The sequence below is a fragment of the Caloenas nicobarica genome, chromosome 7 (assembly GCF_036013445.1).
Source record: "Caloenas nicobarica isolate bCalNic1 chromosome 7, bCalNic1.hap1, whole genome shotgun sequence".
NCBI classification, from domain to species: domain Eukaryota; kingdom Metazoa; phylum Chordata; class Aves; order Columbiformes; family Columbidae; genus Caloenas; species Caloenas nicobarica.
The window spans coordinates 35,216,941-35,243,531 of NC_088251.1; the positions used below are offsets into that span (position 1 = coordinate 35,216,941).

Here is a 26,591-nt window from a genome sequence, read left to right on the forward strand (position 1 = left end):
GTTTGTGGTTGCAGAGACACAGCGATTTCAAATTAGGCCCATTTTTTTGCAACATCCTATACTTCAGAGCTCTCCAGGATGCCTAGCATCCCAGTTGCTGACTTTTATTTCCCTGTGTAGATCTCTGATTCCCAAGCACTGCATAATCAACCTCTCAGCATCTCCCTTTCATTTCTCACTGTCCGCTTATTTGCTGTGATGGCAAATAGCATCTTGGGGAACTCCATGGACCACATTTTTTCTCTTGGCAGAGTCACAGCCTCAAAGACTCCTTTTCCTTTTGCAAAGAAATAGGCTGCAAACACAGACGTAACTGGAAGAGACTGAGCAGGGGGTAGGAGAGTGGGACAGCTGTGCCTCTCAAACCAATAGACACCTTGTGTGTGCTAGGTCCGCAGGTGACATGGCTCTGCCCTGCTCATATGAGAAACTGTTGAAAGGCTGTAGCCATCAGAGGGGTGTATTCCATGCGTGCCAGAGCAGCAATGTGAATTTGAGCAGCGAGATGACAAGAAACCTCCTAAAAGAAATAAAGAAAGGATTTCCTGCCTTGCAGACGCTAATAATCCCGTTTTGGGAAGCGAGTGGCTGCGAAAGGTATGAGGCCATTCAAAGAATTGGGGCTGTGTGCTACCGGGCCCTCCAAGGGTTTATCTGGTGGAGGAGAAACAGCTTGTGCTCACTTTAACCTGCTCCCAAAAGATCTATTTCTTCCAGCTCTCAGAAATGGAGACTGGGCGGGAGATGAATATGAGTTTTCTCTGCCAGTAATTTCCAGCACAGACTGCACGCAAAATCTTCATTTAAAATGTGTAAATGACAGCAAAAGAGGCACAAGGGAGCCTGATTTTAAGAGACCAATTTGCTGTCCAGGTTTTAATGAGTGTGCACCACAGTGGGCCCCGTGCTGCTTTGCTGCTGTGTGCACTCAAGAAGGGGATCAAAGGACAGACAGACAGATAGGCAGGGGCTCAGCAGAGCCTGCATGTCACCCTGGAGGATAAAATATTGTATGTTGTGCTCAGAAAAATTGGGAGATGTAAGCCTCCCTTGCTCCCAAAGAGCGGAAAGAGGCTTTGTTTCCTTGACGCGTGGCTTGGAGCTGCTCTGCGGCATATATTGGGGAGACTGTTCCCCGCCAAAGGGGTTTTCTGTCTGGTGCCCTATGTCCAGCAGGACATGGAGGAGGCGATGGGAAACTCTGCTTTGCTAGAGAGCATCAGCACATTAATTCCTCTGAATGCCATTGGTTCCTCTCCAGGCTCGGCAGGTTGTCCGCCCAAATCAAGCCCAAAAGATTCCCCCTTTTACATTGCAGCTTGCCCACCCGGGATGTTGCTCCCTGCTGCCCTTTGCTTGGTTTTCGCAGAGCCCTCAGCTGCCAGTTCTTGTTTCCAGATGTTTCCCTCTGGTTTTTGCCCTGCCTGGCTCCTTTCCTCAGAATATCAGGATCAAAATACCCACGACTGGTGCCTCAGGGCTGCTCCGGGATCTGCACGGGGGACAGAACAGCATGTTTGTACCATCCTATAAAGTGCCCTTCAGCTGCAGTGAGGAAAGAAAGACGCGGGCTGGTGCGAGCCCAGCCTCTGCTTTACAATCTCTTTCCTGACGCTATAAATAACCTTGACGAGAGTCACTTCAAAGGGAAGGGCTGGCGGCAGAGAGGTGGTTTGGGGACCGAGCAGGACAGGGGCGTCGCACTGCCCAATCCCACCCCAGCGCTTTGCATAAATAAATAAATCATGCAGCAAGGGAGAGGTGGAGAGAGAGAACGAGCAGAGGAGGTTACTTTGGGAAGCCGCAGAGCTCGCTCATCCCAGCCCCGTTCGTTTGGAGTGTGTCATGTTACAGGGGAGCCACGATCAGCCAGAGCATAACGTCGCCGGAGCAGCTGAGAATTACCTCTCTCTAATGGGGACTTTCATGTGCGAGCTCCTGGCCGGTCTGCGGAGGAACTGAAACTGGCAGCTTAGAACGAAAGAAAAACCTACCAGAGAACCAAAAGACTGAAACATAGGAGGAAAAAAAAAAATCCTGATCAATTTTTTTTTTCCCCCTTTCTCACTCTTTGCTGAAGTTGGATCCTTTTTTTTCTGCACCGCTTTTTTGTGTGTGTGGTTTGTTTTTATTTTTTAAAGACCGCCCCCCCCCCCCCCCATCCACTTTTGTCATTATTGTTGTTAATTGTCATTTGCTGGCACTGGGATCCCCTTGGACGCTCTTTTTCTATGCCTTCTGGATTGTGCTTCTTGGAGTAGGAGTGAGGCTTTATTTATTCTATTTATTTATTTATTGTTTCTCAGGACAGGGAGGGAATGTTGGAGGAGAAGAGCTGGAAAGGTGTTGGCGAAGCAGCTTTTGACAGGGGGTGCATGGCTCCCCCCAGGACCAGCGATGGGGAGAGATGCTGCCGCCTCCCTCTCCTGCTGGGCTCGGGGCTGCCCGGCATCTCCCTGCTCTCTCTGGTGCTGAGCCTCCTGCTGTACTTTCGGACCTCCGATCTGCAGTCCCGCGTGTCCCACTTAGAAGCAGACAGACCCACACAACTCCCTGCCTGGCTCTCAGCAGACCAAATGGAGACAGCTATTTTGGGAAGAGTTGACCAACTGCTTGACGAGGTCAGTGTCCTTTCATTTTGCATGTATATTTTGCAGTGCTATACGTTTTAGGCATGTGCATACTTGCATAGTCGCATTATCTGTTTGTTTGTTTTTTCCCTTATAAATGTATTTCTGCACAAGTGATGCTGCTAGGTTGAATTTTCTGTGCCTTCGGGTCCCTCCCACCTCTCAAACCCACCTGGTGTTTGCTTCCCTCTGCCCCAGCCCATGCTGCAGTTTGCAAAGGGGGAAAACTCACCCCTGTTCCTGGCAGGGAGGGAAGAGCGGCTAGTGGCATTGCCTGCTGAAAGAGTTTGAGCTAGAGGTTAAACTTGGGAATTCAGTGAGGGTTTGAGCCCCGGGAGAAGGAGAGGTGAGGCACACCACAGCCGGTGCAAATACACCTATGTCATGATGGGCTGGCTTCTCTGCTGGGCCAGCCATGGCCCCTTCCGTGGCTCCTGGCTCGGGAAAATGAGACGCAGGGGCACTGCTAGGACAGTTTCTGGTACTGCCAGAGCATCAGTGCAGAGCATACGGCTGTGCTATGGAGACCTATCCAAACTTAACTGGAGCTAGCGGGTTCTTCCTCTGAGGATGGGGGAGAGCTGCTGCTGAAGAAGTCTGAGCTTCAGCAGGTCGATAAAGAGGGTCCAAAAGTGCAAATTTCTGTTCCTGACACCTTTTACTTTGCTGTGTTGATGCTGCTGGGGGCCGTCTGGGCTCCTCTTCCCTGGGCAGGGTGAGTATCCTGCAGGATTCCTCACTTCATAGGGGCTTTGAAGTGATTTTGACATCTATTGGGGAGCAGATGGTGCCTCACATCTCTGAAACTCTCCAGGCAGGTCCACACTGACCTATTCTTACAGCTCTAGGGGGGGCTCAGGACTGAGATTCAGGGCAGGGGCCATTTCCACTCACTTTTCCTTTCTTCTGTTTACTCCAGCCTTGGCTCAAGACAGGCTAGAGAGATCCCCAGGGCTAGCCCAGAAACTGTTTGTGTCTGAAAAATACCTCATGTGCTGCTATTGCCAAACGAGGCAAGGAGCAGGATGATCAGAGCGGTGACTATTGGGACCTGCCTCGGGGCAGTGCTGCCTGTCACCCAGGGGGACTTGGGGACCCCCCCCTCACCTCCTAGGGGCAGTGAAGGTTTGTGGTGAGGAAACAAACCTGCAGCTGGCAGGCTCAGCTACCGTTTATGGGTCTCATGGGAGCAGTCCTTGGACTGATTGGGGTTTGCAGCCAGAAGCTGTGAACCTCGAGTTAGGAAACACCGTAGGTGCTCTGAGGGATGTAGTTTTGAGTGGCCTCGTTGGATGAGGAATAAGGGGGAGAGGGGGTCCATGCATCAATACCTGATAGAGAAAAGCTTTTTGGGGAGGTAGAATTGTTGCAAATGGCTGGACCTGTGTCCTGTGTTTGTGTTTGCACCCTTGTGCAGGGGCTTCTTCCCCACCATTGGGCAGGGGATAATGTGCAGCATTCCTCTTGTTGCTGCTGGCACGAGTCTCCTGGGAAGTCGCAGTTTATCTCTACTAAGTGATTTGAGAAGTGCCACAGGATGCCTCCCGGGAGCCATGCCCGGGGCCGGATGGCCCCCTGTGTCCTGCTGGCTCTGCTGACCACGACACCTTTCCGCCTTTTCATAGCCCGGCTTAGCAAGGAAATGGGGCTCTCATGATGCCCACGTGCCCGGCAGCACCCTTATTTTCTAAGAAGCCTCTAGGACTGGCCCCAGTACTCCTGCAGGTGCTGTGGGGAGTAGCTGTGGGGCAGGAACCACTGCCTGAGGGGCCAGCGCTTGCTCCTGGCTCCTAAAACAGCTCCTTCAGACTCCCACACCTCAGGCAGAGGCACTGGTGTGGGCCAAGCGACTGGAGGTGCAGCGTGGGGGGCTGCTGACAGACAGATGGTGGGGTGGCATATGGGGCTTTTGCTTAGAAAAGAAAAACAAATCCCCCTGGTCCTCCTTTGCATTAGGTCTGAAGCGGGGCTAAGTTGAGTGGGTCTCCTGGAGTGGTTGGCAAGGGAAAAGAAGCATGGAAGAAAACAGGAAAGATCAAGGGGAGTAGGGAAAGGATGGGAGAAGAAAAATGAGAAAAGCAAGCTGAGCAGGACTGGGAGGAGAGGGGATGTGATCGGGCTTGTTGTGATGGACGTGAAAGTGGGATGTTCATTCCCCCCTGCTCAGACCCTCACTGCCTCTCACTTCCACGTCCTTGCAGAGTTTCCTGGTGTTTTGACTTTAATGTGTTTCACAGCTGCCAGCTCAGTGTTATCCATCACAAAATAAATAGCAAAGCTTTAAAGAAACCCTCGCTTTGGAAAGAGATGGTCTGAGCTAGGCAGGGATGTGGGAAGTGAGAGGAGCACAAGAACACGTTTCTACCTCTGGTGGCTGTGAAGGATTGGCTGGAGGGATGCTTAGAAGCAAAGTCTGTGAGGGCTGATAGAGGAGCTTTAAGGTTATGCTCAAAATCCATAGTGCTCTGTGCTCCAAGCTGGAGTGTGTGGTGCCCTCTAGACTGTGCCATGTTTGTGCCCAGATGTGCCCCAGAAGTCCCCAGGGGTCTGCAAGCAGCTGTGGGGACACCATATGGGTTGCACTGAAAAATGCAAAATGCCTAAGTCCTGTTAGGTGTCCTTCTTCCAGACAAACAAAAATAAAGCAAACTGAGAGGGAGAGGAGATGGGTTGGTTTGTTGAAAATATTAATTTTAAGCCAGCTGGTGGGGATGTTTTCCTGGTCTTGGAGCCCAGTTTTGGAGCAGCTGTTGCTGGCTCTGGCAGAGTTTCCATCTCGGTTCAGGATGAGCAAGGAGAGGGTGGCAGATCCATTCCCAGAAGCAGCCCAACCAGTGCTACTTCACTTGCTACTGTGTGAACCTCTGCCTGATGTCAGTGAATACCAGAGGGGAATTTGCTACCAGACACAGATTGACTAAGTCTTCCTGCAAAATCACCTGTGCAGAATGGGCCAGAAGCAGGTAGTTCAAGGAGAACTTTAGCTCTGCGTTGGGAATTCCTCTGCATTTGTGGGGCATCAGAAATTCATGCAAAGAGCACAAATAAGCTCACTACTGGCATTTGCAGGAATGGCAAAGCTTTCCAAAGAAGAAAACAAGGTCCTTTCTCATGCTGGGTAACATTTGGTACTGTTTTGCTTGCCAAAAGCTTGGCAGGGTGGAGAGGAGGATGGACTCAGTGCTGCTGCTAGGAAAAAAAGCAAAAAACAGAATGTGTGCTTGCAGAGATAGAAGTGTATGTGTGTGTGTAACCCAACAGCAGTTATACCCTAAAGCCTGAGGGAAGATCACCTGCCCCTCTCCAAGGCGATGAGCGTGCTTAGCCTCTCGGGGTTATGTTGAAGGTTTTTTTTTTGTGTCTTTAGTGATGCTGAAGGAGTTCAGGGGCTGTGCCGTGGATGGGGAGGGAGCGTTGATCCTCAGTGCTTTCCTTTTAGGCTCATTTCTCTGGGACTCTCCTTACTGATGTGAGTAAAGGAAGGACTCTCTGAAAACTCCCTTTTCCTTCCAACTTAAAGCTCTTTTTTTTTGTTTTGTTTTTTTTTTTGGTCTCCTTTCCCTTCAGTGTCTCAAAGTACACTGCTTAATTCTGCTTCCCAGGGTCAGCAGCATTGCTCTAGGCATCCCGTGCCTCGATCTTTAGCTTAGTGTTTTTCACCCCAAAATCATGAAGTCTATTTTCTTCTTGTAATTTTGCTGATAGCTAAGTCCTGTTTCCTTCCAGCTGCCTGCAGTCCTTGAACCTAGATGGTGTTATTTCCAAGCTTTTTGCTCCATCTAGGAGGGCTTGCTTTTGCTCTGTGCCACATGGTCCTGTGATTCCAAGAGCTAGGCCTTTAAGAAAAAACAGCGAAATCAGAGATAAAGCAATGAGAGTTAACAAAACCACCAGCCCTTAAAATCCCTCCCGATGGTTGTAATAGATTATCTATTTGAAATGTGTTTCTTTTAGCTGTTGGAGATAGTGGTGGGAAATGATTTCACCTCCCCAAGTGACTGCAAACAACTGTGTCTGCTAAAGAGCTATTAATTTGCCCTCTTTGAAGAAGTGCTCTCTCTTTCACCTAATCTCAAGTGCCTATCCAAAATAGGTGCTTGCAAGGTTTAGGAGGCCACAGCCATGGTCTAATGTCACAGGAGGTCTCACTTTCACTGCCCTGTCCACCCAAGCCAGCCCTGCCCTGTCATGCGAGTAGCGAGTTACCAAAACCCACAGGAAAAGCTGGTGTTGGCGTTATTGCTTGTTGCCAGCATGTTTCATCCCGACCCTTCTTGCAGACAGAGGGTTTTTCCCTTTCCTTTGCTCTCAGCGATGTGTGATGGCTCCCTAAATACACAGATGCATGGTCCCCACATGGGACCCCATCAGCTGTGGCCCCAGTGCTGGCAAAAGCTTTATTCAGCCATATTCATATATGTAGGAGGAAGGTGTAGCCGTTATGTCACTTGAAAACGTGACAGGTGAGAGCAAGCAGGCTATGCTGACAAGCCGATCCTCTCTATAAGAAGTGTTTTCAGCGTTTCTGCTAGGGCAAGAGGTAGCCAGTTGCTGCTCTGAAGCTTAATTCTCTAGATGTCGCCCAGGTGAAAAAGCAAACCCTAGATCCTAGCAAGGAGGTCAAAACCACTAGATTCCCAGAGACGGCATTGTTTTATTTTTGTTTACAGAAGTTCACCTTGCCCTAAAATTAATGGTTTTTTGTTGCTTGGGAATGCAAGTTTTTTCTTGGAAAGACCACTTTTAAAGGAAAGCCCCCCCTTTTTTTTTTTGTTTTGGACTAGGCAGTATTTTGCACAGTGGTAATGAGAGAAGCAGAAAAGGCCAGGAATTCGTTTTGTTTCACCGTCTGAACCCAAAGTTGAACTGAGGTCTCCAGAAGCCAAGGCTTTTTTCTGTTGCAGTCAATGTTTGTTTAATAGACTATGCAGGAAACTGAACTCCAGGCACTCTGAAATTCCTGGTAGGTTTTGCCTCCCACTGGTGGGGAGCAATCCCACGGCACCACTGCCCTTTGCACTCCCCAGGGATGTGCAGAGCTCCTGGGCTCTGGGGTGGCACTGCGATGGCCAGGGATGGGGAAAATGCTCAGTGACAGTAGGTGCCTGATGGTTGCATGGCATTGGTGCTCAGGGCCGTGCTCCCACCCATGAGAAGGCTATTTTCCAGGTGTTTCCACCACCCCGACTCTGCAGATAAAGTCATGGGGAAATGCTGTTGCTCATTTTCCTCTCCTGGTCACGCTCAAGTCCTGCTGGGTCATCACGTCCCCTGATAAGTCCAGTTATGCTGCTTTTCTCCTTGCGTGCTGGCAGAGCAACCCAGCCAAAGCTTATTGCAGCAAGCCCTAACTCTGCCTTTGCCCCTGGCTGTTCCCCCTTGGCAAGGCAGGGATCTGTTGCATGTTTTCTTGCAGATTTCTGTCCTACAAAGGGCCCTGCTGCAGTGTGTTGGACCCTCACTGGTTAGGAAATGGCTTTCTGGTCCTGCCTGCTTGAACCGTCACCCCTTCCCTGTGCTAAGCCTGATTCCCAAACATGGCAACCCCCACCCAAATGTGGCAGTCTCGTGTTCCAACGTTTTGGTTGGCACACGTGTAGATGGAAATGGGAACGTGTGCGTCTACATACCAGCGCGAGTATCCAAATAAAGGCTCTGCTGTCCTATTTGTGCCCATGTTTGACCATTAGCTGGAAGTGCTCGAAGCCATCTGGGGGTGGCAGCTGGGTGGGAACGTGCCCAAACGCAAAGATTCACATATCTGCGCTTTTAAACTGAGAAGGTAAACACAGATAAAATACTGCATGGGAACTGGCAATTCTCCTCGTGTGAAAGCCTCTCCTCACCCTGATATCAAATCAACTCGCTATCAAAACATTTTGGTCTACCATGCCAAAAAAAAAAAAGCTCTGAAAATATTCAATTTCTAGTCAGTCACAACAACCCTCAGTGATTTTTGACTTGCAATAAGGAAGGCAGTCCTTTCGCAGGGAAAAATGGAAGTGTTCCAGCCAGTCCTGCCTTCCCTCATCGCAGGAAGAAACATGTTGCTTTGGTTTTTTTTCCTCTCTAAAAGAAATTTTTGCCAAAATGATGCCTTCTTGCAAGAAGGTGCTCACTTGTGAGAATCGCATCACTTCTATATGATCCTGGGCACATGCTTCTGTTGAGCCAAACGTAAGGCTATTTATTCTGAAATGTTGGCCCCAGTTGTGAAGTAGGTCAGACAATAAAAAGATGCAACTGGGATGGACAGTTGGGTTTGAGAGTTAGAAGGGAAGAGGGAGTGACTCATTAGCACAGGCACCCTGGCGGCTCAGTCTTCTCAAATCATCTCAAATCATTAACCAAGTGCGGTTCACAGGCATTAATGAATCACTTATTTGGATTGATTTGCATTTTCTCCACTAAATGACAGTTATTTTTAAAAAGTTTGAGGGGTGGTGTGGATGCTGTCCCTAAAGTGCATTTTGCTCAGGACATGGGTCAAGTTTAATGACATTTCCAGTGAGGGAAGGTGTGGTGGTCTCAGGTGGACTCTATTGCCCCATTAAGAGATGGGGCCAGAGAGCAGGAGGCTGATGCACTGGCACCACTGGAAATCCAGACTCATTGGAAATGACCATTTTGATATGATTCCACCTTGTGGAAGCTTTTGGAAGGTTTTGTCTTGTTCTGCATTTGGACAAAAGTGAAGCTTCTCAGCCTCCGAAGGTTTCAGGAAATGCTGTTTTCAGGCCACCTTCAGCTGCAACTTTTCAGTGGGACCCTTCTGGCCATTCAGGTGTCTCTGTGAGTGTGAGGAATCTGCCGCAGGGGGCAAGAGTACCTGCTTCATATCTCCGTTTTTCATCTGCCGAGTGGGTCTTCTGAGAAATACGGATTTCTCGTGAGGATGCAGTCACCCCTTTATTCGCTGCTGGTGGCTCTTGATTTTGTAATGCCTGTCAGGAGGACCACATTTGGAGGCCATTACGAAACTTCCTCAGCCTGCTTCCAATCAAACCCCACATTTCTAGTTAAACGCTATGAATTTTAATGCCTTGCTTCATTCCCAAACTGTTCTGCTCTGTCTCTCCCATCGCTACTTGGGCAGTATCCCCCAGTCCTGCTTTTCCAAGAATTCGAGGCTTTGGTTTCAACAATACTAATGAATCCTTTTGCTCTTTTTCGTTCCTTGACAGAAATTAAAGTTCCACTTGCCGAGACATCGAGAAGTTCGAGACACACACCAGCGATGCAACTGCCCGGCAGGTAGGAATCTGGGATGGCTGGTGCTTTGGAAAGGCCTCTTCTGTCTACATCTTGTTGAAAGCTGTTTTCATGCAATGAATGCATTAAAATATACAAATGCAAAGTTATGCATACTTGTGTAAGAGTGTGCTTGAGGTAGAGGAAATCAATACGGAGATGTGTGTAATGAGCAGGGCGCATATGTCAATATTAACTTCGCATATGACAGAAACAGCAGGAAAAGTGATGAACATCCAGGCAGACTTCTAGGTAGTCAACAAAGAAAGATATATCCAGATGGGTGAATGTTTCCATTAACTTTAGACATCGGTTTTGAAGTTAGGCAGAACGGCTTTTGGGAGGTGCATCTTGCTTGGCTGATTTGAGAAGGTTTGAGACACATGGGCTAGACCCAACACCAAAGCTGGACAGCCAAATTTTAGTGAGCCAAAATGCCTCTGGGGTGAGAAGATTTGAATTCCTTGGTGTTATACAACTATCTGAGGCATCTTGCAGGATAATAGCCTTCTGTTAGAAGCGGCCATATATCAGGGGGTTGACTGAAGTGGTCACTCAAGGTCCTGCTCATATAACATACAGAAATATTATGGGATTGCTTAATTGCATTATGGTTTTAATCATGCTAGTATCAAAAGGCTCTTTGAGACACATCTTCTGAAGTGGTTTCAATACAATAAGTGACAAATTGCTATGGAAAAAACATTTGTGAATGGCATTTCATTCCATTACTATGAATCATGCAGCCTTCCTCATTGTCTTTTGATGCGTTTGACTGTGTAGAAAAAAACCCCACAGAAGTGCCAGCTACCGCTTATATCCAAAGTCGATGAAGTTTTGGGAGAGTTTGAATGTGTGTATCCAAACTGAGTAGCTGAAGCTCATCTTTAAAAGAAAGAGGCGGGGAAAGTTGTCTGGATGAGCATCTGAAAGCAGCATTTCCATTTTCGGTGGTTTATCCCTGGTTCTCTTTGGTGCCCAGTGTGAGGTCTTTGACAGTGTCTGGTGGCGCGTGTATCCAAGTGTATTTAAGTATAGTCAACAGTGGGATAATGATAGATGAAATGATGAAGGGGGGTGTCTTTGCAGGTAATGTCTTGTAATAGGTGTATTTAGACCTGTGTACAAACCTAAGAGGTACGGTCTCTTGTCAGACTAAAATGGATTTGTAAGACAGCAGCTTGTAAAAGCAAGAGGTGAAGCTATACAGGTTTGTGATGGAAAAGAACTAAAATCCGGGATCCAGACTTGTAGAACATTGGAAAATGTATGATTTGACTAGTCCAGATCAGGACTGTTGCACTTTCTTATTTAGTCTCAGAAAGAAACAACAGGAACTATTTTGATTTAAATTTAGGAGACAGTACAAATGAAATGTCTTCTAAGCATCTCTTCTCCAACCATCAGATCAAAACTGAGTTCAACTGTTTTTAAATTTCAATGTTTTCTGTTCAACGGGAACACAAATCATAGCACTACTCCATTTTCAAGTTCCTTCCTAGACTTGACTTATAAATGCCATACAACCACAGGAATGAATATCCTGGTGTTTTTGAGCCAGTTTGGGGAAGGGAACTTAGGACTTGAATGCAGAGCAGAGAAAGAGATTCACTGATTTTTGAGGTCTGAATGTGGCCCCCTACACCATGTGTGTGATAGATGAATTGCCCAAGTATTTCAGCATCAAGATTGTAATACTTAGTTACTGATTCCCTCAGTCCTTGTGCAGCCGTGACATCAGCTGGTGCTGGATTTCTCACAGTGCTTAGGTGCCCTTTTGTTCTGTTAGGCTCATAGTATCTTTGAAGGGTAGCTTTGATTCAGGAGAACCGTACATATCTGAAATGTTCAGGCTTCCTTTTTACTTGTCAAACTTGCTAGTATTCATCAAATATCCCATGACACAAACTATTTGTAAAAATTTCCGCCACTCTGCCAGCTACTCCATCAAGGGAAATGAAGCTATGGTCCAAAGCTGAAACTGTGGCAGGTGAATTCTTGCTTTGCTTTGGGCAGTGCAGAAATTAAAGCACCTTCAGCCAGCCGTTGTCTCATCTTAGACCCTTTGCTCCAGGGTGTTTCCCTTTGGTCTCCTGGCTGATGCAATGCAGGCCACCTGGAAGCACTGTCATGCTGTTTCAACATGGTCTTTTTTCCAGCCTGAGACCTTGGGAATCTTTTTCCCCAATGCATTTTTTCCCTTGTGTTTAAAATGCCCTAAGGATCAGACAACGTGATCCTTGTGGGAGACCAATGTATTCAGAAGCACTGAGAAGCATCAAGATGTTGCAAGACTTGGCGCATGCTCGATGCTTCTTGCTGGTCTGCTCCACTGCCTATAAACACGTTGTGTTCCTCACCAAAAATAAATGTTTATCAGAAGTGACATTTGAGTTCATCCCGAACTGTGAGCCAGGTCCCTGCATGACAAAGAAGGGGAAAAGGAAGACAAGTTCATTTGCTGACCTGTTCAGTGCGGATGTGGAGGTCCCAGGCAGGGTCACCCATTGCCATAGAAGAATTTCAGGACACAGGGGGTTGTGAATGTAAATGGTTTGGAAAAGCTGGGAATAGGGGAGCAAGAAGACTCTGAAGTGTGTGACTGTGCTGCAGCTATCTCAGCATGCATGATAAGGACTGTAGGAATAACATGGTCAGGAAAACAGTGCAGCTGTATTTATAGAGATGATAAGGAAATAGAATTCTCCTTCAGCTGAGAAGCTGCTACTTCAGATCACTTGGGCTGGGTGTGACTACCTGTGAGAGAGATGTTGCTCCTTGACATTGTGGTTTTTGAGCTCAGAGGTCTCAATGGGCTTCTCCAGCTGTGTCTCAGTGGAGAGGACGCAACCCCCAAGGTTAGCACAGCCTTCCTGGATAATTAATGACTCGATTTCCTTCATCTGATAGATAACCTGTGCGATCCCCTCTGTCCCCACTGTCTGCAAGGCTGATCTTTGGACAGGTAGGGAAAGGCCCCCAAAGCCTCAATGGCAGCAATGACTGTACCCAGCTACTCTCCAGTCCCAGACCCTGCACCTCGCCTGGGCTGAGCATGAGCAGGGAGTTCAGCACAGGTTTTGATCTGAGGTTTTTGCATGCTAGGATGAGACCTGTCGAGTTTTGCTGTGGCTGAGCACATGCTGGCGGGACCATGGGTCTGACTTCCAGGAGCGAGCTTCCCCTCGTGGCTTTTGCTCAGATGAGGGAAAGGTTTCTTTTCTATGTGGGATCTGGATGCGGCCGAGAGCTCAGGAGAGCTGCTTGAGGCTGGAGAAGCCTCTCATGGCCAGCTGACCTCCCTCGATTTCTGCCACGTAATAAAATGCTGTGAGGGAATAACATTGTGTTTCAGGTGGACAGGGTGAAACTCTAAGCTTTCCTGGTCTAATCCTGACCCAGTTGCAGATTCAGATCCCGTCTGCATGGACAGTCTCAAACAGCCAGGGGTTACCATCGAAAGCCCCTCTCACAGCCCTCCTGGCAGAGATGGGCGCTTGTGTGTTTTATATGCTGTGACTCTCTCTGAGACCTTTCCTGTCTTCCTCTCTTCAGCTCCTATTTTCACAGTCCCCGTATGGCTGTTTTCGACTCTTCTGGCTTTCTACTCCAGTCTTCAATATCCCTTAAAAAAAAAAAAAACCAAGGTTGGCTCCTCTCCCTCTGCCCCCACAATGCTTGTTTTGGTCCGGTTTCTCCTTGAGCAGGTTGGGAGCCCGCAGTGCTGGAGGCGGTTAGCCGTGCAAGCAGGGAAGCGGCTCGGAGGGATGCCCAATGGCTTTTCCATCCCTCCCTGCAGCAGCACTCAGGGGTAGAGGAGGGAGCTGGGCTGCGCGAGGAGGCAGCTCTGGCCCTGTGGGCTCTTGAGACTGGTGGTCAGAAGGCAGTTGCACAATTCTGCTGTTAGAGAGGGGCTTGGGGCTGGGTGTGGGTCAGCTGCAGGGATTTTGGCATTAGCCAGGGACTGGGGTCTTCTCAGGAATGTCTTTGAGGTTTTGCAAGGGAATGTCCCCTGGGCATTTCTTCTCATACAAAACCTCGCCCATGGTCCCCTACCTGCCCCAGCCTGGGGTGCAGGGAAAGCCGCTTGGCCACTCTTTTCAGCTCCGATTGATGGTACAGGAATACCAGCAGGAGCTGCCGCAACCCAAAAATGTCGCTGCTGTTTCCCTTCTTGCAGGGTGGCCTGCGAGAGCAAAGGTGCAGCGGTGGCCCCAGTTGTACCCCGGGACCATGGGCCGCATCGTGTGCACACTTGGCACAGGTATCCAAGCGGATGAATCTGTTTCTCCCCGGGATTCTCATCTCCTCCCTAAATGCCTCCCTGAGGGTGAACCAAAAAGGGGGTCAGTGCCTGAGTCCTGCCTGCTCCTTCCACACTGCACCCCAGCTGGGGTGCTCCACCTCTTGCCAGGTGGTTTTCATGGCTTTCATGTTTTCTTGCTGTCACTTTTTAAATGGTCCTTGTTCAGCTTTCTGTGGCTGCCCAGACAGATCTGAGGGCTCCCATGAGATTAAAAGCCCTGAACACACTGGTGAGCCCCGAGAGGGGCAAGTGATAGGACAAGAGGAAATGGCCTCAAGTTGTGCCAGGGGAGGTTTAGATTGGATATTAGGAAAAAGTTCTTCCCAGAAAGGGTTGTGAGGCATTGGAACAGGCTGCCCAGGGACGTGGTGGAGTCACCATCCATGGAGGGGTTTAAAAGGCATTTAGACAAGGTTCTTAGGGACACAGTTTAGTGCCAGAGTTAGATTATGTTATGGTTGGGCTTGGTGATCCTGCGGGTCTCTTCCAACCAAAATGATTCTATGATTCTAAGGTGTTTGGGATCCCTGGAGTGGGGTGAAGGTGTGGAAGGGTCACCCCGGCTATTTAAACACTGGCAGCCGCAAGCTGTGTTGGTGGCCCTGGCTCAGAGCCAGGTGGAATGTGATGTGGGAGTCTGCAATGAAACACTCGTCCCCATTGCCCTCCCGTCAGGAGGTGCATTGAACTAGTTGAAATGCTATGGTTTTGTGTTTGGCTCCTTTTCAAGATGATAAGTCAGCATGGTTTTCCGTGCTGACTGTGCAAAAGGTGTTTTCTGCTTTCGAATTGTCTAAATGCAGCTTTTTTACCACCTCTAACCAAAAAATCAGGAAAAAAAGGACATTTGTCTCAAGGAGCCGCTCCTCACCAAAAGTTTTTTGCTCTCTGAATTGCCTTTTTCCCTTGATTTCAGTGGCAAAGCCCTCGTGGCCGGGCTGCTCTGGAGGGAGCAGCGCCTGAGCCACCGTGACTGGGTATCTGGCAGCACCGCAGCCAGAGCAGCACATCGCATATCAGAAAATGCAATTTGCTGGCATGGCATCCCCACGGCATGGCACATCTGGAAGCAAAATTGCAGCATCATCATTGCTTAAATACTTTTTATTTCCCCCCCTCTTTATAAGAAATCTCCCTGGGAATTCTATTATTCCCTGAATTTTAAATATGTTCCCCCCGTCCACATTTTTTCGAGCCCTCCAGAGTGTACACACACTTCAGCCTGGAAGGTTGCTCATGCACCCTGTCCTGCTGTGGCTGTATTTTGGTTTGGGTTTGTTTGGTTTAGACATACTGTTGTTTCATTTGTTTTGAAGATGCAAACCACACAATGAATTCCATGGATTCTGTGAGCAGTTCAGAATAGATGGGGATGAACAATTCAGGAAAAAAACAACAAACGAACAGTTTTTTTGGTCGCTTAACTCTCTTTCTCTGAACACGTAGGCAGCTGTGCTCTTACACAGCTGCCTGGTGTGGCTCAAGGAGTCACCCTCACCTTGGCTTTTGTCACCTGGAGGTGGCCACATCTGTGGCCGAGGGATGGTAGGAGGGAGTAAGGATGCTTCTTATCCCTTGAAGCATCAATTCATCCGGCTTAGTCTGCGTTTGGGATTTACACTGACTTTATTAAGGAGAATTTAACTGATTTTTAATGAACCTGCTGTTGTTGCCACAGTGCAGACCAGGAGGGCTTGTGTAAGTTAATAACACAGCTGAGAGCACTGTCTGGGCTGCCAAGGGCTTGAGGGGCTACCACATCCTTATGGTGCTGCCACGCCGATAGAGTTAGGAGGGCAAAAACCTCTGCCTTTTCCTCTTTATCCAAAATAGGGTTAGAAACGGTCAATGCATTAAAAAGGGAAGGCGCTGAGGCATGACGATGGGCACAAGTGCTGTGCAAGAGGCTGGTCTGTTTGTTTACACCCGTCTGCTTGTTTGTATAATTCCTTCTTACTATGTTCAGGCCTGTCTCCTGTATGCCCCAGGGCTCCTTTCTTTGTCCTTTTATGTGCTTTCTTATTTTAAGCTTTTTATTTTAAGCTTTTTTTAATTTAAACTGGCTGGAAGGCGGGAGGAAGTTCCCTCAAACACAAAGAATTGCTGCGGGTCTTTTTCTCTGGAGGATGAGCTCTCCCCAAAGGTGCAAACGGGTGAATGTTTGTGTCTAGGTTTGCATGGATCCCGGTGGCGTGAGCAGTAACTTTAATCATGCTTGTATATTATGTATCCCAAGTGTTATACCGCAGCCCTGAATAAGCCTTGGCTATTTGTTACAGCCATCCTCCACCCGAAAACAGGTATAAACTAACCTCTTCCCCAGACAAGGACATGGTGCAGAGAAACAGGTCGAGGATTAAGTGCACGAGAGAGATTTTAGAGGGAGGAGTGGATGTACTGCATGGGAGCGGACACCCGCCACGGTGGGCTCCAGCCTGAAGCACAGATTGATACAGGAGAAAAGCGTGGCTGTGCCGATTTGTATCAGGCAACAGTCCCACCATGACCTTTGCCATCCCTGCCAGGCCACATCCGAATAACTGGTCCAGTGGCGAATGGCACCTCACACGCAGACTGGGGCCCGATAGGTTGCCTGTGGGGCGCCCAGGATGCATGTCGAAGTCTGCAGCAGGGAGCTGCTGTGTATTTGATGGGTTTGTGTACAGATGTTTGGTAGAAGTGTTTACACCATTGCGTGCCTGTGCTTACAATGTATATGGTACATATGGGCATAAATCAGTGCCTTGACAAAGCAAGGCAAAAACATCCCAGCTGGCTGGGGAAACCCGAAAAGCACATTGTGCTGCTACTGTATGGCGAAGGCTTTGATTCAGTGTGAGTGCGCTACCAGGGTGGAGGATTTTTCCCAGGCCTGGGCTGTGTGCACATGGCCGGGCTGGTTTGCGTCAGTCGCTGACGCACGTCCGGGCCCCGCGACGTGGGTCTCGCGTGTGCTGCCCATCCCGGCAGCTCTGCGGCGGCCGGAGGAATGAGGACAAGTCACACCGGCCGCCTGGCTCGACAGCAGGGCATGGTGCCCGGCGGTGTCCAAGACCCTTGCGCAAAGCGTGGACGCCCGCCAGCCGGCAAAGAGCACCGAAAATACCCGTGATGGGCCAAGGGAGATGTTGCAGGCGCCAAGTGGCTCGCTCCAAAGCTGTTTGCAAGGGGACTTTGCTCTCACGCTAATGTTAGCTGCTGCTGCACACTCGAGGGCAGTGGGGAGGTAAAAAGCAGGCTGCTGGCCCAGTCAGTGACTGGGATGGCTCAGTTTGGTGTCCCTGCAGTGGGGCAGAGAGTGGGGTTTTGCAGGGGGGCTGCAGAGGCCCAGGAGGAGCTCTCCTCTCTGGGGCGTCGAGTTTCGGTGTGGTGATACCCGATTCCTTCTTGGCTCTTCCGGGCATCCGCCTGCGCCTTCGCCCCAGCCGGTGGGGACCAAGGGCCAGGCTGATCCACCAGTGCCCAAAGGGTATCCTGGGGTGCGGATCAACAGGAAGAGTGGAGGGGCAGCTTTCCTTCCCCCGGATCGCCTTTCATCACCCTTGCCAGGCTGGGGCCACAGGTAGGGCTGATGGGACAGGGGGAGAGGCAACATTTAAAAGGGAGAGGTTGCATCATGCGGGGCCGAGCGGGCTTGGGGAGGCAGAAACCTCATCTGTTAAACACATACCTCCTGCCTGCCCACCCCCCTCAGCCAGGGAACATTCAATCCCCTCTTTGATGGACGTCCAAGAAAATACTTTTTCCACATCCTAAACTTGTTAGCACCAGTTAATCATCTTAACCTTCTTCCCCTCCGAACACACACTCCAATGAGTTTCCCATCACTGGCAGCAGTTAAAGATGCAGTGACGCTTTTCACGCCGGCCTTTGCAGGCAAGCGTACAGACATTAATTATTAAACATCCCGGCTGTGTCCTCAGGTGGGAGAGCAGCAACCCACATCTTGTGCCAGAGCCGTTTCGAAGTGACTGTCCAGTGAGTCACTCTGATGCTGGATGCACTTGACTCAGCTCTCCCCTTCCAGGAGCCGGACCAGGTCTGTGCCCCTCTGTGCACTGCCTCTTTGACATTCAGAAGCATTGTGAAATGTAAGCCTTGGAAAATATTTGCCTGCATTGGAGCGATGCTCCAATGCATCCCAGATTAATGTTGTGAAATACCAGTGGCATGACAGTCGGAGGGTTAGAGAGACGTGCTCACGTGCAGAGTCCATGCTGTGCAGCTAGTGAGGGGAGGGGGCTGTGGCATGACACCTATTTATTAGACATCTTGATTTCATCTGTCTGTTTCTCCCCTTGTTGCCCATTGCATGTCTTTACTGTGTTTCCCCCCAAACAGTGTTGTGTTTCAGACAGGGGAAAGATGGCTTCTTGGTGCATCTATCCCCTCTCTAGTGGCTGTGGCTACATTTGGGTTTGGGAGGCAGCCCGCTCATACACTGGTCTGGTTTTCCAGACCAATTCACCCCCTCACTCCCCAAACCAGGGACAGGGTGATTCCTGCTCTGCTCACCCATCCCGTTCCAGCCTGGCTGCTGAACCTCAGTGTCTGTTTCTTCCTCATGTGATGTCTTGGGCGAGCAGCATCGCAGCTGGACTGTGCAAGCAGGAGGTAATTAAATCAGCGTATTCCCCAGGGAGGCTGCTGATTAACAGCACATTTTCCCCACGCTGGGGGGCTGAGACACACACGGGCGGTATCAACCCATCGCTTGCCTCACTCCTCTCCCATAGGATGCCTGGTTTTTCTTTTTTCTTTTCTTTTTTTTTTTTTCTTCTTTCTTTCAAAGAGAAGATGGAGATCGTATCAGACCAACTGGAATCTGAACTGACAGAGCTTTGTGTGAGGAACTTGTTTATTATGATTTGGTATTGCTCCGGGCAGCGTGTGTGCTACATTGGGGACCACCCAGCCATCCCATCCGCAACAGGCTCCCCTTGCCGTGCGGCTCAACCAGCAGCAGGTAGAGGACCACAGGGATGTGGGCTGTGCTTTGCCTTTGGGAAAGGGTCTCCCTGAGGTTGAACCCGGTATCAGGACATGGTGCTGGGTGGACGCAGCCCAATCCCAGCGTCTGCTCTTTGCTTGTCCTCCTCTATCATCTGCTGCTGCTAAGGGAGGAGATGAGGCTGGAGGCAACAGCAGCTGCTGGGAGTTGTGTGTTGGCCTCATCCCTAATGGAGCTGAAGCACACAATGGGCTGGGACTTCTTTTTTTTCTTCTTTTTTTTTTTTTATTTAGCTTTTAAATATTAGCTCCTTATTAGAGGGATTTTGACAGCAAAGAGGGAGTAGTTACGTGTCCCAAAACGGCAGCCATTGCCTGCAGATTAACTCCTCCTTAAAACCAACTACATACAAGTGCAACACAGATGAAAGAAGGGTTGACACCCCAAAAGCACCCCACAGAGCTCATGGGTCTGCAACACAGCCTTGGCCACAGGGAGGGAGTCACGTCTCAGCCCTCGGCTCACCAGAGACCGAGGTACCCGGTCCCGACCTGTCTGAAACCCAGGGAGAAGCTGTGATATCGCAAGGCTGTTTGGCATTCCCTGTGCAATGTGATTTAACATGGACTTAAGAACAGAAGGAAACGAGAAGGCAAGAGAAATAGGTTTTTCTGAAAGATGTAGCCCTATGTTTCTTAGTTTACCCCCAATTCATGTGTGTGATGATCTCTTGCTTACAGATGACCTCTGTGCTTATAGCAAATGTCTGTTGTTGGGTGGGTTTGGTGGGTTTTGTTTGTTTGTTTGTTTGGGTTTTTTTGTTTTGGTTTGGTTTTTTTTTGGTGGGGAAACGGAGGGAGATAGGAGTTATTGAGTGTGGTTGTGAATATTTCTCTCCCTGAATTTCAAAGCCATCCCAGATAGATCCCTATGCATTTACCTGACTCTTAATGGACAGGGGTCCTGGAGTTTCTTGGAACAGTGATGGGAAGTGTCTCTCAGGTCCTTTAGGAGGAGAAGCTACAAACATGTGGCTCTTGGATTGAGGGCTGGTGCGGGACATGCACTGTCCCCAGTCCCGTGTGGTTTGGCATGCACTCAGACATCACCTCCTCCTCTTCCACATGGGTTTTTCCATGTGCATTTCCCATGCAGCAAACTGCTGCAGGCCTCGGCCCTCATTCTTTCTCTTTGCTCTTTTTTTTTCTCCTCAAACACTGAGGGCTTGGCTGTTTTGGTGGGACTTGGGGCACTTTCGCAGTGGCTGAGCAGTCCCAACATTTTTTTGCCAGGCATGCATCCCTGCAGCATGTGTTCACCAGCCACCCCATGTACTTCGGAGAAGTTTCTCTCTAAATATAATGCCCTTTTCCTATGCTGCCCTCAGGGCCTTTCCTTTTGGCTGTGAGGAGGAGCTTCACAGTAACTAGTTTCTAAACTTGGTTGGTTTTTTCCTAAGTTTATTTTTTTCTCTGCTCTGGGGACAGGGCAAAATATCTCTTTTTCCATCTTCATTGCACTCTCTTTTCTCCTTGAGATTATAATGGCATCTTCCACTACCTTAAAAAGTAATGACCTGTGTGCCTAAATAAGAAAAATCTTTCAATCTCAATCAAGATGGAGCTCCCGACAGAGTTTAGCAAACTTATTCATTGAATCAAATTTGCCACAGTGAGGAGATGGGAGAACAGAGGCGCTTTCCAGACCACGCTCAGCAGGGAAGCAGCAGTTGGTTGGGGTTATTTTTTGCCTTTCCAGTCTGATGGCTCTCTCTATCGTGTGTGCTGTGCAAAGCATCTGGTTTGGGCACCGGAGGCGTCGGGGAAGGGATCTGCACGCTCAGTTCACTCTAGGTAAGGAAAGCCATGAATCCTTTTATCCCTGTTAGCCAAGGCGGGTTGTCTCCATATGTGCGTGCTGCCCCAGCCTGGCTTCTACAGGCAGAGCTTGGGGGTAGCCAAGCTAATCAAACCTCTTGGAGTTCGAGATGTGCTAGGAAAGCATCAGCTAGATTTGGATGAATGAATGAATGCTCTCCTCTTCCTGTGCAATAAAACATGCTGAGCAAACCTGCTTGGGCTCAGAAACCCCATTGCGTTTTTCCTTGTGAAAGGACTAGCATCATCCCCGCTTTCCTCCACATGCTATTTGGAAGCAAGGCAGCACATCAGGAAAGAGCCTGAAGGAAGAATTTATGGTGCCTCTAATTAATCAGTTTGTTCCATCCTTAAAGAAGAGGGTAACGAGCGACAGGGATGCATTGCTGGCCTCTGGAGGAAGAGTTCTGTGGCTAGGCTTATGTCCAACTGCTGATAGGGTAATTAGTGGTAACTGGGAGCTATCAATCATCTTGGGTGGAAAAAATGTCTCTGTTAAAGGAAAGACCCTCCCAAACATTTTCATAACTCAAAAGGGGGTGAGACAGGGTCTGGAAGACAGTACTGGCAGTCCGTGAGGCATTTGAGGAAGGAGTCTATTAAAAGATAAATTGGAGACAATGGTCTTTTGTTCCTCCCCGGGTAGGTGACAGAATCTGCTGTTTTATAAAAGTTGCAAAGAATTTTGGAAGGAGGAAGGAAGGAGAAAAGAGTTAGCAGATGGAAAAGAGGGAAGAATAACAAAAGTTAGAGGGGAAAAATGTAATAGTGCACTAGACAGTAAAATCAGCTGCTAATTGCAAAAATAATATGGGAGGAAAGTGAATCTATGCAATTTGACGAGTGAGTAAAATGTATAATTTGCATTTTAAATGCATGATCAGAGAATTTATTTAAATAATTATTAGCTACAGTAATTTGCAACATTCTACTTTTCCCAGACAACCACGGTATGAAAGAGATTGTAATTTTCAGCAGGAAGTAAAAGTGCTGTGGATTTTGGTTTTTTCTTTACCCAGCCATGTTTTGCTTTGGCCAGTTTTTCCCTGTGGTTCTTTCTTAATTCTGCAGCTTTCTGAGGAACAAGACTTGTGCAGGGCCTGACCGAGTGCTGAAGAAGTGGTTAGCTGCTCGATGGAGGAAGGTCAGACTTCTCCTGGATAACAAGCTGCAGTTTTCAAACTGGTTTGGATCCCAAGAGCTTTCAGAAACCACCTTCTGTATTCCTGCCATGGAACAGGTTGTGATAGAGGATGTACCATGGAAGCTGAAGAGATACTGTAAAACATCTACCCTGTCAAGAGTGGGGTTTTGTTGGAGTGGTAGCTTGTTGCGTTGGTATGTGTGTCTTCAGGCTAGGAGTTCTGAGGGTTTTGAGGTGGACTTCAAAAACACAGAAGGAGCTGGAGAATTAGTGGGGTAGTGCCGCTGGAGAGCAAGAGCTGGGGAAGAATTTGAGGAGACTTGTCAATGACATTTCAGAAGACAAGGACAAGGCAGAGGAGGTGACAGGGAGGAACTCAGTTTCCCTCTGTCATTAAGACCCTGTGGATGAGGTAAACACACACCATGTCTTCTGCCTTCACCCAGTCCTCTGCCATTGACTCACACAGCGATCCAGAGAGCAGGTTGCAACTTGAGAACTACACTTCAAGAGGCAAACAGGCTGCTGAGCAGGAGTGACAGGAGCGAACAGAGGTCCAGAAAACACGATCTTTGCGGAAAGACTTGAAGAATTAGGTTTTGTTTAGTCTGAAGACAAGAGAAGACTGTGGGGAACAGGGCTGCAGACTTCAAACACATAAAAGGTAACCGCAAAAAGGAGAGAAATAAAAAAAGTTGTTCTTCGAGTTAGCTGTGCATCAGAGGTCATTGACTGACTTAAACAACAACAATGGAAATTTTGAGTAGTCTCTAAGAAAGATAATAAATATGGCCTTATGAGTCAGGGCATGGGTATTGCCTGGACTGGATCGCTAGGGAAGAGTGCGGTGTCTCCATCTCTAGAGGACAGCAACAGGTTAGAGAAATATCTGCCCAAATGGGGCTAGGTAGAGCCTTTTTTTTCCTTTGGTTGTTTTGGAGATGTTCCCTCCTCAATCTCGTGTCCCTCTCATTCCCCAGGAATCCTTTAATCTCTGTTTGGTTTGCTCAGGGCAGGCAGAAGGGGAAGAGAAAGGGGAGATAGCCAAGAGCAGCATTTTTTGGCTGGTGATTTGCCGGAGCCCAGGGGCATGCTGGCGCTTTGGCAAAAGGTGATGGGGTGGGTTGAGCCTGCCACCATCTGATTTCAATTTACCATCCAGGGGTCTGCATCGCTACTGGAAAACCCTGAGGGGCCTTCTAGATCTGAAGCGCAAAAACCCACCGGGTGAGCTGACCCTGGGGGCCTTTCGCAGCCCTGTTTTCTTGGCTTTCTGTGGTGCTAAGTGCTTCAGCATGGCAGGGACAAATGCGATTGTTTGATTTTTTGGAAAAAGCTTGCTGACCCATGAATGCCTGCCCGAAATGAGCATTGTTCTGCCCCGTGTTGGCCATCCCAGCGTCTCTCCCCCGGCAATGCCGGAGGTGCCGTGTTCATCCCGGGTACAGCCAGCACCATGTGGACCATCTGCTCTTGGCCCTTTCCTGCCCTTTGTTTTCACAAGGGGCTCTCCCAAATGTTTGTCAGAGTATTTCTGTTTGTCTATTGTTGAACCCTCATCTTTGAGCACTTTAATCTGCCTAACGGGCTTGCTGCGGTTATGCCAATGGCACAGATTTTCCACATTGGATTCTTCCGGCTCTGGAGGCTGAGTGGTTCCTGTTGTCCTTGTAGACGTTTCTTGAAACAAGCGGATGCTTGAAGATGTGGTTAGAGTCTGTGGCTTAACTCCACTATCAGACCCTCTCTTTTATTTTAGAGAATGCTGCTTAATCTTGTTAATTTTTCTGTGAGATTCCACCTCATTGTTTGCTTTGGGAATGGCTTCTCATGGACTTCTCCTCTTGGTGCTATGCTGGAGGCCTTCTCCTTGGCAGGGGCTGGTGGTAGTGGTGTGCTGGGATGCTCAGGGTGCCTGAGCAGTGACTTTTATCCTCAACAGCTGCTGATATTATCTGCCGAGTCTTGATGATGTCATGGATTTGATATCAGAGGCGAGCTTGAGTGACTGGCATAACCTGGTGCCTCGGTTTAGCGTCGGTGACATTTTTTGGCAGTGAAATCCTGATAGCCTCTTTGCTGTCCAACATTTCTGCAATCCTTTTGAAGAACCTCTTGGCTCCCTGCATGGCTGTAGCTGAGAGGGGGATGTTTTAGGGACAGAGGGGCCTTGCCTTTGCAAGGGGTTCATGCTCTCTGGAATGAGTTACATGCTCAGATTGTCTGCTGTTGCTGACAACACCTGAAGCAAAATTTCTGGAGGGTGTGCTTTGGGTAATCACTGTTGTTTAAAGTTTTTCTTATTATTTTGGATGTTTCTGTTGTCTTCAATTTCCCCTACAACTAATAATATCAAATTACGTCAAGGCATGTGGCATTTTTGCCTTTCAGTTTGCAGCTCTGAGTTAATGATCCCTCCACCTCCCCTCCTATCATTTGTCCCCTGATGGAGGTAGGGAAGATGTCTCTAAAAGACTAGGAGTACCCTGGATCTGTTGCATGAAAAGTGCAGCGTGGCCAGTCTTTAAGAAACACCAAACCAGGCTCCATGCACCTAAATTGGGGTCTGCCTGCTCCAAAATGGGGTCACGCTGTGCTGAACAACCGCAGGGCCGTGAACGAGGGGCTCCCTGCCACCCCGGGTAAGGTTGTGCTTGGGCTGCTGACATTTTAATCAGCATTTCATAACTAATTGCCTAGCCACAGCTATCTTGTTATCAATTAACATAGTCCTGAATATCAGGAAGTAACTGTATCTCTTTAACTCGCTAAGGCTGCCTTCTGGATCTGTGAAATGGCTGGATTTCCTCACGGGGATGAATTACATGTTTACATCTCCCCTTCTGCCTGCGTGTGTAGTGAAGATGACCCAAGGAAGCAATAATATGTTCCCTCTCCGTCCTTCCCGTCTTGTGTATGCTATAGACCAGAAGAAAAAAAAAAAATCCTTTGTATGTATGCTTTTGGAGCAGGCTGGAAGACACCCACATTGCGGACACTGGACTGCCTGAATCCAAGAAGTTAGAGGGGAAAAAAAAAAAGCAGCAGCATTTGAGAGCCTTTAAAGATCGAACACTTTTCCAGATGTCAGGAAATGCCCTTAAATGGATGGGATGGTTTCCATGATCCTATCAGAGCGCGTTGCTGTCTCTGAAGCTGGGGGATATCTCTGCCATCAGCAGAAGGTCTCACACCACACTGACCCGCTCTGATACTGTCCAGCTTTTAAGGTCTGAAACTTTGGGACGTGGGACTTTCTAGATTAGGATAAATATGACCCACTTACAAAACTAAGCATCCCTCCTTCTGAGCCCGAAGAGGCTACAGCGTGGAGGGTGGATTTTTATCTCTTTGTGTGAGTGAGGGAAAAATGGTCATTGCAGTTCTGTTTTGGATAGTTACCGGGTGAACGGGCCACGAGGAAGGACAAGCGAGCAGAGGGCTCTGCTGTTCATCACAGGTGTGTCCCCTCTCTGTGTGCAATAAGGTGGACTCATCCTGTCTGCAGACCAGGGCTGCTTATTTGGGCTACAGGAAAGGCAGAGCTTCTTTAAAGAAAAGTTTCTATCTGCATAAAAGCCAGAGCAGCTGAGAAGGGACAGCGCAGATGGTGCTAATTTCCAGAGGCCCTGTGTTTAGAGGAACCCCGGGTACCCCCACAAGAATTCTTTGTTTTCATAATGCTCATTTTCAAAGGTGCTCTGGAGGTCTCCTCTTTGCAGGATGCCGCTGCTTCCTCCCACTCGTCCACTCCTGACACGTTTGCTCTGTCTCCTCCTCCGTCCCCCACTGCTCGACAAGCGCCGCAGCTGGATAAACAGCGATCGCAGTCGCTTATAGCCCTCCAGTGCTTTTCAGTGAGACGCCGGCACGGAGAGAAGCTTCCTGACCTGCCCGTCGTGGGCGGATGATCGTGCTGTAGCCTGCACGCCAGCATCGGCATCGCTCTGGTCCTGGCAAGATCAGGTTCAAAACACGCAGGATCTGGAGGTGCTAATTACAAATGTGGGCTCCCTGTTCTGCGCAAGGCTGAGGAATTTGGCGATCTGGGAGCTCTGGCTCTGTCTGTTGGCTGGGCTTAGCTATGAAACAGGCTTAGAAACATTCATGGTAGTAGCTTTGATCCCTGCTCTGTTGACTCATTGTCCCTTCTCTGCTGGCTGTCTGTGGAAAGGGGATCTAGCCCATTTAAGCAGCATCGAGAAGAGAAACCCTTACAGGTGTGATCTGTGTTGTGGCTGTTGAGGTTGTTGACTCTTGGATGTTTTTGGTGCTTGCTGGAGTCCACCACCATTGAGACCTGGCCCACCTGGAGGCAATCAGGCCTCTTTCTACACCGATGCCCCAATCTGTCTGGGACTGCAGGAGCCGGGGAGCAATGGGGGACAACATGCAGTGGTGTTGCAGTGACTCTGTTGCAGTTCACGGTGCT

At 48.8% G+C, this 26,591-nt stretch overlaps 1 protein-coding gene across 1 annotated transcript; it reads left to right on the forward strand.

Moving 5' to 3' along the window:
- Positions 1 to 1,749: 1,749 nt before the first annotated feature.
- On the forward strand, positions 1,750 to 22,120 carry COL13A1 (collagen type XIII alpha 1 chain). Its single transcript, XM_065638425.1, has 3 exons — positions 1,750 to 2,621; positions 9,815 to 9,884; positions 22,087 to 22,120. Exons 1-3 carry the CDS (start codon positions 2,319 to 2,321, stop codon positions 22,092 to 22,094), a joined length of 381 nt encoding a protein of 126 aa, XP_065494497.1. The 5' UTR covers positions 1,750 to 2,318; the 3' UTR covers positions 22,095 to 22,120.
- The last annotated feature ends 4,471 nt before the right edge of the window (positions 22,121 to 26,591 follow it).